General features: G+C 43.1%; 1 protein-coding gene across 1 annotated transcript; it reads left to right on the forward strand.

The window, feature by feature from the left end:
- The first annotated feature begins 5,741 nt into the window (after positions 1-5,741).
- On the forward strand, positions 5,742-8,764 carry gorab (golgin, rab6-interacting). The gene is made up of 5 exons (XM_086140811.1): positions 5,742-5,928; positions 6,000-6,327; positions 6,705-6,806; positions 6,884-7,024; positions 7,825-8,764. Exons 1-5 carry the CDS (start codon positions 5,874-5,876, stop codon positions 8,192-8,194), a joined length of 996 nt encoding a protein of 331 aa, XP_085996937.1. The 5' UTR covers positions 5,742-5,873; the 3' UTR covers positions 8,195-8,764.
- The last annotated feature ends 9,280 nt before the right edge of the window (positions 8,765-18,044 follow it).

The raw sequence follows: 18,044 nt of genomic DNA on the forward strand, positions 1-18,044 counted from the left end.
GTGATAGCTTTACAGTTTGTGATGTTTTTAGCGTATAGATTCAGTGAAACATCAGACGCTGGTTTATATTTGATTTGCATCACGTCAATCGTCCTCGCAGCTAGCTAGCCCCCAGCATTAGCCGCTAGCGCGAAGAAGACACAAGGACCTCCCAGAAGATTGGAAGATTCGGAAAATAAATCCGAACTCTGGGATTTTATGATTGCAATTCATCCATGTGGATTTTTAGGTATTCTTGAAATCTTCTTGTCGCGGCAACTGGACTCCAACTTCCTCACTTGAAGACGTTTCGCCACTCGTCCGAGAGGCTACTCGACAACAATTCACCACGACCGGGATGACTGAGAACCTCCATAGACATTATTAAGTATTATTAATTTTAATCAACCTCCTCCCTTTCTGGAAGCCATCAGTAGCATCAAATATCTTCCCTCTCAGCTTTACTCGCCACCGAAAGGCCCCCGAGCGCCGCCTCGTCGGGGATCCGGAAAAGCTGGTTGGAAAAGCTCGGGACGCCTGGGTTCCGTCCAGAGAGCTCGCCTGCGGTACCAACGGGCCCACACATCGGTCGGGACACAGGGGGACTTTGTCCGGACCCACCGCCCCGTCCTTACAGGTGGGACTCCTCGGGGGACGGAGCACAGACCCCCGTTCACACCGACCAGGACGCCGTCCAAGAACATTAACCCGGGCCTGGCATCGGGCTGGCGGTGACCGGGAATGGAAACGATGGCAGAGGCGCAAAGGCGGGCCGGTGGATGAAGCCCAGCCGCGCTCACATCTGAGGGGGGTTCTGACTTCCTGTTGTCTGAAGAGGACATCTTGGGTTTTTCGCCTCGGGGACGGGAGCCGGTCGGTTCTGGACGGGTTCCGACCTGGTCTGGACTGCGTCAGGATTTGGCAGAATTTGGACCCATAACAAAGGATGGATCTGAAAAGGAGGTCCAGACGTTTCCAGAGCTCACAGAAGTCCAATCCTCTGGACCAATCACGTTCCAGAATGCGCCTTAACGCTACATTGGGCGATTGATCGTTAGAATCAATGAAAGGAGGTTGATCAGATTGACCTTTACCGCTCCTGCGATGAAACCTTCACGTTTATTTACATCGGGTCAGCGACATTCACAAGGTTGAAGGTTCTCCCATGTTCTCCGCCTCCCGGCCCGTGGGATTGGCTCCATATGATTATGGACGAATGGCTATTAGGATGGGAATCTGGCATATTTTTAAAAGTTAATTAACGGCATTAAATTCTAATTGTTGTCCGTCGCCGTACGTTTGTATGATATTCTCATGCGGTGTAAAGAAATAATTTAAGAAAAATAACTCCTTTTTTTTGTTTCGATGTTCTCTCCGGTTAATCCGACAGAAACACTCATCAGAAACAAACCCGTGGTTTTTATTTTTATCTTATTTTAGTCAAAACTACCTGTTAGAATACAAGTAGCATTTATCACAGGTGATTCTGTGTCAATAATTTTTATTTTTTTTTAAAACAAATCACTCTTTTCTGCAACACTATTATACCTTAACATATTTATCCACTTATTATGAACGTTATTCATTGCTAATAGCTTAGCTTGCTCATTTGAATGACCGAAATGTCAGTTTTATTTAGCTTAACTGTTGGCGCTCGTGTAAACAAATCATTGCTGCTCCTTCACTGCTCCGCTACGCTATCCAGTTAGCTCCAGCTAGCACTTACTTTCCCAATTAGCTGTGGCTAGAAGCGATAGCTTCGCTGTTAGTGATGCTTTAAGCATATATCCAATTATTTTTATAGTTTGTTTGAGGTTTAAACAGATCATTGTCAGACCATCACTCTTTACGTTCACTCGTAGCCACCGGAGTCGAGCAGAAGAGCGCCGCCGGGTCATGTGACCCCCCTCCCTTCGCGAGTCCGAGTCGGTTTTGTCTCTCAGCAGATTTCGCTCGTCCCGAGGAGAGCCTTTTCCTTTCCTCTGTTTGTTTATTTTCATTCATTAAACCCCTGCCCGCCTCCTTTCAACGTGGCTATTTGTCACATTAAGAGCCTCCTCTGGGAGGTTCTGAGAGAAGCAGGAGGACGGGGGTAAAAAAAACAGAGCGGTTTCATTAGGAAAAAGAAAAAGAACTCGGGATGGGGGATGGAGGTGAGTGTGATCAAAACGGCTGTAGACAAAGGGGACGGGGGGTCAGGATGGAAATTAGGGGACAAATTCAGAACACCGTGGACGAGGGGGTTAAAGAGGAGGCAACAGAGGGCCAGGGGGTTGGAGGAGGAGATGGAGGAGGAGGGATCAGTCAGAAGTTCAGCGCCGGTGCATCGGTTCAGGGCGGCGGCGGCGTCCTGACCTCCCATCAGCATCCATTCCCCTTACAATCTCCTCCGAACGGCGCTTCCTGTTCGATGAAGCCTGCGCCTCTTGACGGCTGGACTCGGAGAGGTCAAAGGTCATCTGACCGCATGTGTTAAATCCTCCAATTGAGGAAAAATGTTAAATTCCTCCATCCGTTATCCGGTTGGCAAGGAGGGGAAAATCAACCCTCCCCCTAGTGGTGGCGGAGATTATGACCAGTGCAACGGAGGAAACCTGACTCTGTGTGTGTGTGTGTGTGTGTGCGTAAAAAAACATATTCAACTTGTGATCGCTTTATTCCTGTCGGGTTAATCCAAACGAGTTCTTGTTTTTGAATCCATTTGGGAAATCCTACTCTGTGTTCCTGAAACTGAAGATTATCGAATGCTTTCCACGACACACACAAACACACACACAAACACACACATGGACCACAGATCCGACACCCTGAACTCATGAACTGTCCCCCCGGCCCCCCACTCGTGTGACCCCGGGCGGCGGGGCGGGTCGGGGCAGTAATGAGGCATACGGACCCTCCGGCGGGGGCTAATCAGAGGCCCGGCGTGCAGCGTTTGCCCCCCCCCCCACCACCACCACCACCCGGCTCCGGGTGTCTCGTCTTTTAACTCGGTCATAATTGGCCCCCAGATGCCGAAAAGATGTGGAGGCCAGTTTTTTTATTGGTTGCCAAGCCGAGGTCACGGTGGCAACGCCGCCGCGGCTCCTCGCCGCCGGGGGGGTCGATCGGCGGGCCAGACGTCGGCCGTCCAATCGGGGATCGGGATTTATCCGGTCGGGTCGAAGTGAGAAATGGAAGCGGATGAAAGTGACGGAAAGAAAAACAAACAGAAGGAAATCGGGAGGCAATTAATAGAAGAAGAATTCATTGAGTCAATGATGAATCATGTTAAAAAAAATTTTTTTTTTTTTTCAATTTTATTTCTCAACTTTTCCCAAATTAACTCATCTAATTAAAGGATTCTAAAATAAGAATAAGAATTAGAATAAGAACAACTTTATTTATCCTGAAGGAAATTGTTGTGCCAGAGTTTCAAGTAAAACATAACAATAATAGATAATAGCAGAAAGGAGGTAGAATAAGAAATACGAATAAAATATAAAGTGTCAAAGTTAAGGCTATAAAGTGTTTTAAGGTCTTAAAAAGTACAAAGATTTGGACATTCCCGTCGGCTGAAGGAAGAGGAATTAAAAAGTCTGATAGCCTCAGGTAGGAAAGACCTCCTGTGGCGTTCAGCGGAGCTCCTTGGTGGTATCAATCTACGACTGAAACCTCTTGTTTTGGTAAATTCTTAACAAAATTGTTACTAAAGCAAGAAGAAATAAATAGAAAAAAAAAAAAAAAGTAGAAAATTTAGGAAAAAGAGACACTAAGGTGAGGAGAAACTCTGGCAGGCAGCTGCCCAAGACAGAAGTGTAAAAATATGCATTCTTGCCATTTCACAATCATGTTTTATCATATTATCTGTCCATTTCCCGTTTCTACAAATGAACCCCTTTCCGTCGCCCCCCCCCCTGAGGCTCTGGCCCTCCCGGACGCGACGCTCCTGCTGTCACTTTGTACGAGTTAATCGTCAACATTTACGAGGAAAGCCTGCGAAACGATGGGGAGGCGGAGCCTTTACGATGTCTGAGACGGTTTGACTTCCTGTTTAAGGTCGAACACCCGCTAAGGTCGTTTGGACGTCAGCATTGTGGTTAAAGAAAAAAAAAAAAAAAAGCTTTTTTTTTTTTTTTCAAAATATCTGGAAGGACTGAAGATATGATAAATGTTTAAAAATCCCCTTCAAATGCACATGAAAAAAATGGAAGGAAAATAACACGTATAAAATATTCAGTAATCAGCAATAACTCTTTTAACCCACACCCACAATAAATAATAATAGTCCGTCTAAACTGACAAGAACAAACCAGAAAGATATAAATTTTCTGAAAGAAATTGGTACGTAGATATAAATATATATATATTGTTAGTAATATTTCATATTAATGTGAGAAGTAAGAGGAAGGAGCCAAAAAATAAAGAGACTGCCATTCGCAAATGACTTTCACACCGGGAGGCATTTATCTTCCAATTAAATTTCACGCTTTTCTCTCCCACACTAAGTAGATCTTCAATTAACCTTTGACCTCCGCGACCCTTCAGTCCAAGGGAACTAGAATCAGACAAATTGAATTATTGGGATGATTTTCCGCCTGAACGGGTGTTTTCGTGTGGCGGCGGCCGGACGCTCGTCTCTCAGGAGGCCCGATTTCACGCGCAATTTATCTTGAGAGGCTCTTATCGGATCTGGGCGGCGTCCGAGGCTGCAGTTTGTGCAGCTGCTCGCCCGTTCCGGGGTCGCTCCTGCACATTCAGCCCTTTCAATTGAACACATTGCACGTTTCAGCTGTGGGAATAAATAAACAGAAAGGGGACCAGAGCCAACCGCAGGAAGAACGTCAAAGAAAGTAGATTTTAAAAGTATTCGAAAATAATCTAATAGCGAGATAGAGGTCATTTCTCAAACTTTTTGGCTCCGTTAGATTTTGTATATTTATGTTGCGACTTCTAACAGTAGAGACACTTTTTCGGTGAAGAAAGTAAACAAGTGGTCTTTCAAATTAAAGGGACATTTTCATTTTTTTTTTCCATCGGTCATACCAAACTGAAAAAGGCAAGACATGATCTACATTTCTACATTTTTTTTTTACACTCATGAATAAAATTATTTTCCTTTCATTTTGTGTTTACTGTTTTCCTGTCATTTTCATTTACTGATGCAATTTTCCTTTGCATCAGTTCAAGCAGCAGTTTGTGTAACGCACCTCAAAAATAGCATTAAATGAATGATGGAACCTTGTTCTTTCAGTAAATGGATTTAACATATAAAGAAAACAAAAATATAAATAAATAAAAATCGTCGTCCTAGTGGATATATACTTATTACATATTAAATGCTCAATAATGACGCTTGAATGTGTTTCAGGCCTTTCTTTTGTTTTTCTTTTTTACTTAAGACCTCAAGACACTTTATAGTTTATTTGTATTTCTTATTCTCCCTTTTTTTCACTGTTTATACAATTTTTCTACTCTTATTTATGATTGTTATGTTTTTCTTGTAACTCAGCACAGCAATTTCCTTCGGGGATAAATAAAGTCGTTCTTATTCTCATTTCTCGAGTGGTTTAAGGTGTGCGTATTTTTGGGGAAAAAAACTTTCTAAAAAAAACCATAAAACTTTTTTTTTGTCTGAGATCATTTTTTGAATAATCTAAATCAAATGAAAGGATTGTTTGACTGACTTTTTTTTTTTTTTTTGAGATTTTTATTCAGGCACATCCGCGGCCTCACCGGTCCTACTCGGGGTCCTTGACGTGGCAGGCATAAACAAAGATGGCGGCATAGGAGGTGGCTTCACTCAGCTGTCTCTCGACCCGCAGCCTTAAAATGCACCTTCCTTCCGACGTGAATGGTAAAAAAAGTCCTCCTATTTGTATGTATTTACTTTCATGTTCGTAGCGTGAGGCCGTAAAATGAGCGGCTGGGCCGGGTTTTCTGACGACGAGCTGCGCCGCTTGCAGCAGACAGGTAATATTAATTAAGCTAATCCCGGTTAGCATGTCTGACGGCAGCCAGACAAGTTTTCCCTGTGGTTCCAGACTCGGCGGCGGTGCGGGGCCGGAAACCGACTCCAGCCGGCCGGAGCCGCCGGCAGCTCCAGCGGGAGAAGGCTCTGCAGCTAGCCGCTCAGAGGACCGACGGAGCTCCGGTGCTCTCACCGGAGCAGCAGCTCACTCAAACCCCTGCAAAGGATGAGCGTCCCCCCGCTGCAACGGCGCCGGCTCCGGCCGTCAGGCAGGAGGAAGCGCCGGCTGTGGGGCCGGATCCCCCCGCGGAGGAGCCGGATCCCCCCGCGGAGGAGCCGGATCCCCCCGCAGAGGAGCCGGGCCCCGCCGTGAAGGAGCTGGAGAGCCAGGAAGTGGAACAGTGAGTGCGGGATTACCCTCTTTACCTGCGTGGACGCCCGGTCTTGGAGAATCCCTGACTCATTGATAAAATATAGGCTATTTCTGCTGACTTTCAGGTTTGCGGCTGCTTCACAGCATTGGCATGCAAGTTTTCAAGTATTTCAAGTCGGACATGTTTGTAAGCTAACTGACTTTTGGATAAGAAAGGGGTTTAATATGGGGCCTGGTATTGTTTGAAAATCAGCTGGAAGAGTTCCGGGCCCAAAACTAGCAGATATATGTTCAAAGGAAGGATGAAGAAAATCATAAACCTCTTGAAAAGTATTAAGAAAACAGCTCTCCTTGTTAGTGTGTGTAAGAGGCTAGACTTGAATTTTGAAATTCCTGTGTTTACAGGCGTGAGAAGACCCGCCTGGAGCAGCTTCAGAAGGAGCAGAAGATTATGCAGGAGCAGAACAAGAAGAAGAAGGCCCTGCTGGCCAAAACCATCGCCGAGAAGTAAGTGTCGCCTCCGTCGTCGAGGCGAGATGAGAAGCTGAGCTGACGGATTGCGGTCGGGGCGCCGCCGTCCGCAGGTCCAAGCAGACGCAGGCCGAGGCGGTGAAGCTGAAGAGGATCCAGAAGGAGCTCCAGACGCTGGACGACATGGCGTCCAACGACATCGGCATCCTGCGGGGGAAGATCGAGGAGGCCAGTTGGGAGTACACCGCCGCCAGGTGAGGCCTGCTGAGGGAATACAATCTGGCCTGAATGTCTGACAGAAATTACCAGAATCATCAGCAAGGAATGATCTGAAAATGACCTAAAAAGTAACACAGAATTTCCCAAAATCAACAAGACGTCAATGACAGGACAGCGAGAAAAATATCCAAAAAGAAGTCACAAATGAGCGAGCGAGTTGTGAAAAGGGCAAGAAATTACCTGCAAATTTCACATGAATGACCTGAAAGTCGGGAAGGAAATTACCTGAAAATTAACAAAAACTAATTAAAAAGTCTGCTAGAAATGATGGGAGGATTATCGCTGATTGGCGTGAAATTTCACCCAACATTACCATTAAAAAATTGTCCAGAAATATGTGCAGGCGCCAATGACAGAAGGTCAAAAGGTCAGATGGGAGGAGCCGGTAATAACGCATGGAAATGATGCAGGTCAAAGGTCAGCCATAGATGATTGGCTGACGCATCAGAACGGCTCCCCCTGCAGGGGAAGATGAGGGCCACAAGTAGCAGGTGAAAGAAGGATGAAGAAGAGGAAAGTCAGGGAGAACACTGGAGTTGAGAAATAATTAACCTGGAGGTTTTAATGTAATTGTGAGAAAGGGTAAAAAAAATGCCCAAATATCACCCAGAAAATTACTAAACATTGTAAAACATTAGAAAAAGTTGTGGACAATTCAATTTCATTAAATATAGTGTATTTATCGATAGTGAATGAGTAAAAAATAATGTTTGTTATCCTAAAAGTGAGAAAAGGTTGTTGCCCCTAACGGTTGGATGTTGACCTCTGACCCCAGGAAGCGGTACGAGAAGGCGGAGGCGGAGTACGTGACGGCCAAGCTGGAGCTGCACAGGAAGACGGAGCTGAAGGAGCAGCTGACGGAGCACCTGTACGCCATCATCCAGCAGAACGAGCTGCGCAAGAGCAACAAGCTGGAGGAGCTGATGCTGCAGCTGACGCTGCAGGAGCGCCAGCTGGCCGAGGAGGAGGAAGAGGAGCGCGGGGTGGAGAACGGCCTGCTGGAGAAGCAAGAGGAGGCATCCGGCCAAAACCCGAGGCTTTCGGAAGAGACGGGAGGAGAAGGTGGAGGCGAGGGGGAAACAGAAATAGACGCTGAAACAGAGCAGAGGCCTCCAGATGAACGCGATGGCCAACTTCAACGCTGACGCTCATCTTGAAAACAGCGCAAAGAACTTTTCTCCAAAGCCGCAGCAGATATCCAAATAGAAGTTCACACCGTTAAGTTTCAGCAGGAAGCCTCGAGAAAAGCTTCTGACGGAGGGATCTCAGAGTTTCCTCTGTCATCAAGTTCAGGCATGAACTGATCCTCAGAGTGAAAGAACCTTCCTGATACTTGAAGATGGGGATCGATCACGAAGACCCTCGGGGTCCTGGAGGACGAGTGGATCCAGAACTTTCTAAACAAAACGACGTGAGAACCAATAAATAAAATGGAACTCACTTGGACGCCGGCGTAAAGTGAGAAAGCCGACTATAAATGGGAGAATTTAATATTTCCCCATTTATCGTCTAAAATCACTGTTGAACATGTTGGTACCGTCTAAACGCCGGGACGAGGGGTTCTGTGTGTGTTAGACACTTCCTGACACTAATTAGGTTGTATGTTTTCTTAAGAGGGAGAGACGGAGAACTTTGATTGTCTGAAAGGTTTTTAATTTAAAGGGGAACATATTTAAATATTTAGCTCTATTTTACTACAATAAACATGTTAAAGCCGATGCTGTTCATTTCTTGTATTTTAATTCTCACTTATACTGCTGGTTTTCATGTAATTCCACCATTCTGCGGAATTTAATCAGTTTTTTTTTTTTTAATTTCCCTATTCTTCTTGATTTTATGGTTTTTTTTTTTCCAATTTACTTTGCCTGTTTTCAAGGTAAATCCAGCTCAAACTCACGTTTTTTCTCTGTTTTCCTTTTTTTTTTTTTTTTTTTTTTTACAGTGTCCTGCCAGGTAGATGACTTTCTCAAATCCTCAGGTGACGGTGACGCCTCGGGGTCCGAGAGAAAGTCCTTTTACATGTAATCAGCCGACCCAACGGGCTGCTGGGTTTTAAGTCCAGTTCGTGATTTTTATTTTGAACACGTTTCAAAAAAAGAACCAAAAAAAAAAAAAAAACATTCCCTGAAAAATAAGTTGGGATGTATTGACTTGTCTTCGGTTCAAATCAGTTTCTGTTCCATCAACAAGGTGACCTCAAAAACAAAATGATAATAAAAGCAGACCTTTGTAGTAAAGACCGGTAAATACGTTCTGACAAGAAGAAAAAAAAAACAACAGTTTCTATTTTTTCTATCTGCGGACTAGTTTCCGCGGCGGATTGATCTCCTTCGGGGTCGCGGGGCACCTTTATTTTTAAGGGCTGACTATGAACCAGGGGAGGGGACGCGTTTTCGTGCGTGCAGGAGGACGGTTTGACCCGATCCCGTCTGGTTCGGGTTGTTTTTAATTTTTAATTTTTTTTTAATGTCGTGGAGACCCGGTGAGACCGAAGATTCCTGGAGTTCCTGGCTCTCCACCACTGCGCCACTTCCTGAACAGACCGGAAGTTCGACTTTGTTTACCTTCCGGTTCTACTCTCACCTGAGCCCAACAGACCGTCAGTAGTTTTTTATTGTCTTTGAATTGATTAAATTTGACACGGAAGGTTGAATATCAGGCATTAAATTATTCTAAAATGGGTATAAAAGACAATAACAATTTAAAATTGTTAGCATTTTTTATCTAACAATAAACGCCGGCAATAAATAAGTAGGACAACCCGGTATAGTTTTAAATACAAGACAACAACTAGTAATAGTCAAAACAACTAACAATCGCAGACCCTGCCAAACCATATTTACAACTTCTCCATTCTTGAGATAAGTGATATACAAATGAATAATAATAATAATTAAACACAATTACGCGTGTGTCATCTCCATAGATTAAAAGCTTTAACCAGGAAGGTATCACAGTAATGACGCCCTTCAGATACAATTGTTTATGATCAATATTAACCAGTAATCATTGAGATACGCCTGATCTAAAATAATAAGAAACAAACTGAGACAGAGAAAAACAGTGAGAGGGGTTTCCTTCTCGACCTGAACTCGACCTTCGTTCATCATCGTCCGGATTCCCGGTGCTTGTTCGTCCTCCGGCGGGAGACTGGGGCTCCGCGGCCGCGGTCACAAACCGATCCGGTTCACGGTCACGGAGCCCGGTTGTCACGGGAAGGGGGACGGAACCGGAAAACCAAGCGGACTCTCGGCTCCGCGCACTTCGATAAACTTTTTCACTTCAGTAATCATGAATAACCGTTCGATCGATCATCACCCCTCCCCTTCCTTCCGCTCTGATTAAGTTTTATTTAAATTTTCCGGATTTAAAAATCTTTTTTTTTTTTTATTTGATTTAATTCTGAATGTGATACTTATTTTTTCTAAAATATCTGTATTCTTATATACTCTCTGATCTTATTTTTTTCCCCCGTTTTTTTTATATATTTATTTCTCCCTTTTTTGTGTCTCGTGGCTCGATTCGATAGACATTCATTTCGATCAATTATTTCGATCCGGTTTCCCGCGTCGGCCGTTTGATCGCATTGCGCGTGCGTTTTCACCTCACCGATTGATTCTGGTGTCCGTGACGTCACCCCCCCCATACACCAGTAATCGATAGTCATCGATAATCAGTGATCCGCCAGAGCTTTATTTAACCCGGAATTTGATTTAAAAACGGTATTGTTTACATTTGAAATTAAAGGAAAGTAAATAGAATATTTAAATCGTTATACATATTTCTTGTAAATAAAACAAACCTCAGAATCTGATATTTAATCTGATATTTCCACATCTATCTGATGAACAGGTTCCTCCTCATCCTCATTCCTCCTTCCACTGAGAACAATATTCTATTTGAACAATATCGTTCATCTTTATGTAATTATTTAGAATTTAAAACCTTTATTTTGTTTCATTTCTTCGTTTCTTCTGGTTACATTTCCTGATCGATACGACCGATCCGATCCGGACTTTCAGTCAATTATCAGGAAGTAACTGAATTGTTTTTTCTTTTTTTCCTTTTTTTCTTTTGGAAGTAAATGAAAACAGATACAATTTTTAAATCGGATATAATTGGATTACCCTCCATCCAGAGTACGGGATTACGGACGGTCACGTGGTTCAGAAAGCTCCTCGTTTACTGGGGTCACGTGTTTGCCTCTCCTGACCAATTGTGTTCTTCCTGAGCTTTAATGCGTTTCCGTTTCCGCCCACGATCACCTGCGGTTTCCGGGACCGGAATGGGGAGTTTTTTATGAGTTTTTTCTTTGTTTTTCTGTTTTGTTTTGTTTTGTTTGTTTTTAATAGTTAAACACCGAATATTGGATTTATTCACCGCCCGGAACTGGAAAAACAAACACGGAGGGACCGAGCTGGTGAGGTTAGCGTTCGTAAAACACGTCCGGGTGGGAGCCCCTGGTGGCCGGAACCGGAAATGAGACCTTAATTTGGATAAATAAATAAGATTTCTTTTTTAAAAAGAGTAATTTTATATCGTTTCAACAAATGACATGTTTGATGTTTATGACTTATTTGATTTATTGATTAAATATAGAATCATATGTTTGGAAAAAAAATGCAAATTTAGAAATAATGATTTATTTTAATGCATTTAAAAGTCTTAAAATAAGGTTGAATTTTACTACTAATCATACATTGAATTATCAATCTAAATTGTATAGATTATATTGTTATTTTGATAACGTTATTTTGATATTGAAATGTTCAAATGCAGCAGCAGTTCATGAAAGTTGAGAACTTATGATGATAGTTATTTAAGATAATTTGATTATCTTAATAAGAACTGAAGACCATGTCAAGCTGAGTCTCATCCAGACGTTGGCACAGGACGGTTGGATTTTTTTTCGGAGATGCTTCAGACCGTGGAAAGAGTTTACACCAAAATGCGGCGTGGAAAACTGGCACTTGAATTATCAGCATTGTCAGGTGCCAAAGAGTCTTCGTGTTCCTCCTCCTCCAGAGCGAGAGCCAGCACGAGGCTCATGTTTAGCATTCGGTATTCAAAGGGGCACAAATCTGATGCTAGCGCTCGCAGCTAGCCCCATTTTGTGAATGCTAGCCAGAGGGTATGAACTACAACAGTGTCTTCATGGTGTCCAGCTGCTCCGCAGATCCGATGCTAATGCTAGTGGCTGAGCAAGAGGTGGGTCTGATTAGAATTGCCATCTGATCAGTTGAACTCCATTCGAGGGGGAAAAAAAATCTGTCTACAAGTCCGTGACACGACAAAGCAGGAAGTCCTTGTTTCCGGGAATCATTGCCCTGAGTCATTTTTCTTTGGTCTATTGCGATTAGAAACACCTTGAGAGAAAGATTTTTTTACGATGACTCGGATAAATCATTAGCTTTTAAAAAAATGTGAATAACGACGGTCGTAATGTCACGAACATTAACATTTTCAGGAGTGTCTAAAGGGCTAACAGTTACCATAGACTACCATTCACTATGCTAAGCTAGAAAGTAGAAGCCAAGTCACAGGCTCTGTGACATAACACGTTGAAGAATATCTGTTTCCTCGTCCGCCTTGACAGGTTGTTGAGGTTTGCCGTGTTCCCGTTGACTCACAGTTTACCCCCAGTCCAGAACCAGAACAGTCCAGTAAAGCTGCTGATCAGTGTGAGGTCTGACGCCTAGGAGACCTTCTTCAAACATCTAAACTGCCGTTTTGAGAAAGATTGTTTTTGCTCTGATGCATCAGAGCGTTTTTATATCAAAACCCGCCTGACAGCCAATCAAATTCCAGATCCCCCAGTGACCTGCTGACAGTGCCAGAAATTTAATAACAGCCAGCGAGGGCTTTGACCTTCAGACCCACATTTATATGGAATGAAATCAGTTTCATTTTCTCATATTAGAGGTTTTTATTGAGTGAGAAACTTTTTTTTTATTTTTCTTTGCTAACGATGGAGTCGGTTTCCACAGGTTTTTTTTTTTCAGTCGGGCTATTTATGAAACACCGAGAATCACCCGCAAGTCTGCAAAAACAATTTCCCATCGAGAAAATGATCTCAGCAAAAAGGCCCTATAAGTGGGCGAAAAATTAACTTAATCATAAAGATATTCCTAAGGTGATGAAATAAGGTATCTGAAAAGTGACCTGATAGACAAACATCAGGAAAAATTTACCTTAACCAGCATGTCGCATGATGTAAGAACAGTCCTCCGCTAACATCTGGTTTGGGCTCCACCACTTGAATGCAGATATAAAATATATAAATGAATTTAACGCTGGCGCTCCTGCAAGTCCGAGTGTCAACTCATCGTTTTCTCTTTTAGAACCGGAGTCGACGAAGACAAACTGCATGGAGGCGATGAAAAGAAAGGGATACGACTGAGGAAGGTGAGCGAGTCGCTAATCCTGCGCGCTAGCAACAACATTGAACACTGTGAAATTGTTGTTCTGTTCCTTGTTCAAGGACAAGGACGATAGTTGTTTGTGTTTGAGGCAGGTCACATGACTGGAATCTTGTCAGTTAGCATGTGATGCGCAGTTGGTTGATGCTAATTTCTCAGATCTTGGGCTTAGCAACTTTCACTTCTTAGATACACAATATTTACCCATGCAGATGTTGAAATATAGGGTGACAAAACTGGCTGGCTAACGCTACTTAACATACTCGGCTAATCTTTCACAACTCAAGCTCAGCCTCACTCTCAAAGATGCCATGAGGTTCACAACTGTAATGTTTACATTTGGAACAATGGAAGCGTATTGGGAATTCGGAAATAAGAGGGTTAGCATTTCCTTGTCAGACGGTGTCTCTCAGTGATTATCATCCCAACATGATCATACAAAGCTCACTACATTAGCTTCCTTCGTAACCCTTCCCTCAAATGTTAAGTGTGTTGTCAATGATTAACGGATAAAAAATGTTTTTTTGCCTTAAATATGTGAAAATGGGAAATAGTTGCCCCTTTTTTGGGACAAAACAAGCAAATGACCCAACATTCCACTCAGACCACCTTGCTCGTGCCCCCTAGTGGTCAAAGCTGGAATCACATGGTAATATTATGCTGTTTGCAGCAGATCAACACATATATCCGAAAACCCTGTCGTAAAAAAAATGCATGGGAACAGTAAAGTATCCTCCACGTGCGAAGTTTATGCGTTGCTTCCACTTCCATCGCTGTTTTTGGTTAGTTTCCAGTGACTCTTCTGCTGCAATTGAAGCCCCTGGTCCTCGTGCGAGGACACGTTTGACGTCCAATCAGCTCCATGTCAAAGCACTTCATGCTTCTCTACTTACAGGAGGTTTTTAAAAAGACGGGTTTCTTAAGTCGCAGGGCTGAAAAGCCGGCGTTGCAGATCCCCAGTGCAGATTTCGCTCGCCGTGCCGACGACGTTTCCCTCCCTGGGATCTCGTGATGTTTTTTTTTTTTTCCTCCAAATTCACAGCGGGGAAAACAGGCCACTTTCACATGGTGTTTTTTTTTTTTTTTTTTTTTTTTTAGTCGACAAAGACCAGGGGCCCCGGAGGAGACAAGACTCCAAGTCTCAGACACGGGGAGGCCTTTTTTTTTTTTTTTTTTTTTTTTTTTTAAACTTTGCGCTAGCTGGCACCGGAATGGACTCGTAGGCTGGAAAAGCGAAATCTGGGGGGAAAACTAATGATGAAAAAGTCCACTCGATCCCTGCGCCTTCATTAAATACATGGAAAGAACCGGAGAAGCACATCTGGATTCAATCTGCGTCCCTTTGATGGCATCAAGTGTTCTTTTCCCAGATCGGGGGGGTGGAGGAGGAGGGGAGGGTTCGGGGGGGAAGAGGGGGGGTGCTGGAAGCTACGGGACGTCTATGGCAGCTCGAAGCCCGGACTGCTGCCATCTGACCCCCCCCTCCCAACATCAACCCCCTCCTTACCCCGCTAACCTGCAGTTCACAGGCAACTCCTTCTTTCTCCCCTTCCTTCCTTCTTTCTTTCTTTCTTTCTTTCTTTTTTTTTTCGTTCCTCCACTGGACTTTCTGGAGGCAAATATTCTTCCCTCTCTCTTTATACGTCTTTTAAAAGCAAATTCCTCCATAATGTGATTTATTCTGGTCAAAGTGGCCCCCGGTTGTTTACTGGTCCCTCACCTCCCCCAGCAGATTGAAGGTTTGTTTTTTTTTCCGTTTTATTTGTTTGTTTTTGCAAAATGCGATTCATCGGAAAACAAGGCCGGTCTCGATTCCGGGGAACTGTTTTTGGCGGAAAGGCTAGAGAATAAGATGGGGGTGTTTTTTGTTTTTTTTTGTTGTAATTTTTAATGAATTTTATTTATTGATTGTTTGTTTTTTTCATTTTTTTTAATTAATTTTATTTATTGATTTTTATTTTCCAGATTTTTTTGGGGGGGGCATCATTTCTTGCGTTTGTCATGTAGATTAAGATTTTTTTTCTCCGATTTTACTGACCATTTAGGTATTTTTTAACTTTAATGGTCATTTTCAAACAGCATCTTTGAGATTCTCCTTCATATTTCAGTTATTTATCTAATTTATCCTCCTATCACTCATTTTTTTCGACTCAGATCGCCATCCGGAGTTGAATTTGAACCTTTTCTCCCCATTCAGAGTAGAAAATCCATACCATTGGACCAAACGATGGACATTAAATAGGTTTTGCTGGAAAAACAGCAGTTTCGGGAACGCTGCTTTGAGGCCTGAGTTCATACGGGTCATGGTGCCAGAAGCGTTTTTATTTCACAGATGTGAAAGTGAGTTAACGTTAGCTGGTTTGAGTCAGGTTTAAAATCAGCAGGAGTTGGGCTCGAATCCTGGAAATCTTAGCATTTTTTAAAAGAATCATCACTGAAGGGCACAGTAGAGCAGCATTTTCAAAATAATATCAAAATGAAATAAAGCTATGAATAAAATTGCCTGAAAAATAACGATAAATTGCATAATATGAATCATAAATTGCATGAAAATTCCCCCGAATTATTGCTTAAATGGACTGTCCCCAGTAAAAAAAAAAAATCAAAACTATCAAGAATTGGTCAAAAAATAGCCAACTAATCACTTAAAGCTGCACCTTTGTGCTGACGACGCACTCATTTATTTTAAGTTGTACTTCATTTTTGGGGATCGAAAGTCATCGAGCTCTGAACGGAAACTCTGGTCAAATTAGCGGTAAAATTTGCACAAAAAAAAAACAAAAACCTCATGTTCTCCGCATATCTAGATGGGGTTCCGCTGGGTTCCAACAGGTTCACGCAAAAACCCCTCAGTTGTCCAGCCGCGTGAATGCGAGATTGAATATGACCGCCGGGATAGACTCCGCCCCCTCGTGAACCTGCCTGTTCAGATAATAACTGAACGCCTCCCAGAGGTCAAAGGTCAGGCTAGCGTGATGAGACATTATTAAAGGTTCATTTCATCAAATGCCAGACACATATTCTATATCCTCTGGTTTGTATTCTTTTTTTTTTTTTTTTTTCGAGTTTTAGTCGTTTGTGTTTCCACAAACGTGACCTTTAAAGGAAAAAAGACAAACTTTCCACAAGCTTTGAATCAGCAGCGAAATGTGTTTTTTTTTTTTTTTTTTTTTTTTTTTTTTTTTTTTTTTTTTTGGGGAGCTGCTGTTTTCGGCGGAAAATATCCGAGCAAAGAGCGAGTGGAGAGGAAAGTTTGATAAAAGAAAAAGGTTTTGTTGAGAATATAGGTGAAACGTTGGTTTGATGATTCTCATTGTTTCCCTTTGATGGAATAATCCTTGAAAAAATATGGCGGCCTTTCACCCGATTTCCCCTTTTATCGAAGACGACAACGGACGGTTCAAGGAAAAACTCGTGAAATTCTTTCCCCGCAACCGATGGGAATTTCCATCGATCCGCGCTCCGCCTCTCTCTGGAGTTTATCTTCCCTCGCCGCGAAAGTAATTGTTTTATTTTCACCTCAACCTGACCTGAAAATTACCAATGTATTTTCAAATTGGAGGCGAAATCATTTTGTAAACGAACGGAAAGGAATTCCCCCCCAAAAAGAGAGCAGACAGCTTCCCGAAAGATTTGCAAGAAATTGCATTAGTCACCGACTAATTAGAGATTAGCAAAACAATAAATGTGGATTAAGCATCATAGCTGCTGGAGAATTTATACGAAATTACTTGATGTTTATCAATGGAAATGAAAAAAAAAGTTATGAAAGTTTTTCCCAACTACCCTTTGCTGATGATGCACTAATTTATCCCAGCATGAAAAGAGCTTTGAAACTAGCAACGGTAATCTTAAAAAAATATAGCGTATACAGGCAGTAGTTAGCATCGAAGAAATGACCAAACAAATATGAACGATGATTAAGCTGTAAAAATCACAAAGGAAGAAGTGAAGATTAGCAAGAAATCCCTTGAAAACTAGCAATAAATTTTTACATTGTGATTATAATTCAAAAGTATTATTATTATTATTCCCTTTAACAATGCCATTATGAAACTTGCGCGTGACGTATCCGTCTCGTACACCTGATATTTGCCCTTTTGCAGACGACACCCCGGTTTATTTACGCTAAATTTCGGGGGAAAAAGAAGACTTTAATTGGCGGCTCTTGGAGGTGAAAGGTCACGGGGGTTGACCCAGTGGGCAGGGGAGGATCTGGACCCGGCCGAGGAGGTGGATGTCGCTGACGGGAGGGGGCATGGAAGGGAGGGGAAAGGGGGGAGTCTGTGAAACTTCAGACACAGCATAAAGTCTTTGCCACGTAATTACCACTCCTGAGTGTGTAAGTGTGTGTGTGTGTGCATGCAAGATTGTGCGTCCGCCCTCACAGGGGCCGCAAAGTTTCACTTGGGGAGAAAAGAGAGAGAGAGGGAGGGGAGAAAAGGGAGGAGGGAGAGAGAAAGAAAGAGAGAGAGAGAGAGAGAGAGAGAGAGAGACTACGGGCGTGCACGGTCCCGCCTCCCTCCCGCGCCTCGCTGCAGCTGAGCAATGCTCATCTGGTCGTCATCAGCCGCCG

The sequence above is a fragment of the Fistularia commersonii genome, chromosome 1 (assembly GCF_037954325.1).
Source record: "Fistularia commersonii isolate RoL2024-O1a breed Wild chromosome 1, RoL_Fcom_v1.0, whole genome shotgun sequence".
In the NCBI taxonomy this organism is placed as follows: domain Eukaryota; kingdom Metazoa; phylum Chordata; class Actinopteri; order Syngnathiformes; family Fistulariidae; genus Fistularia; species Fistularia commersonii.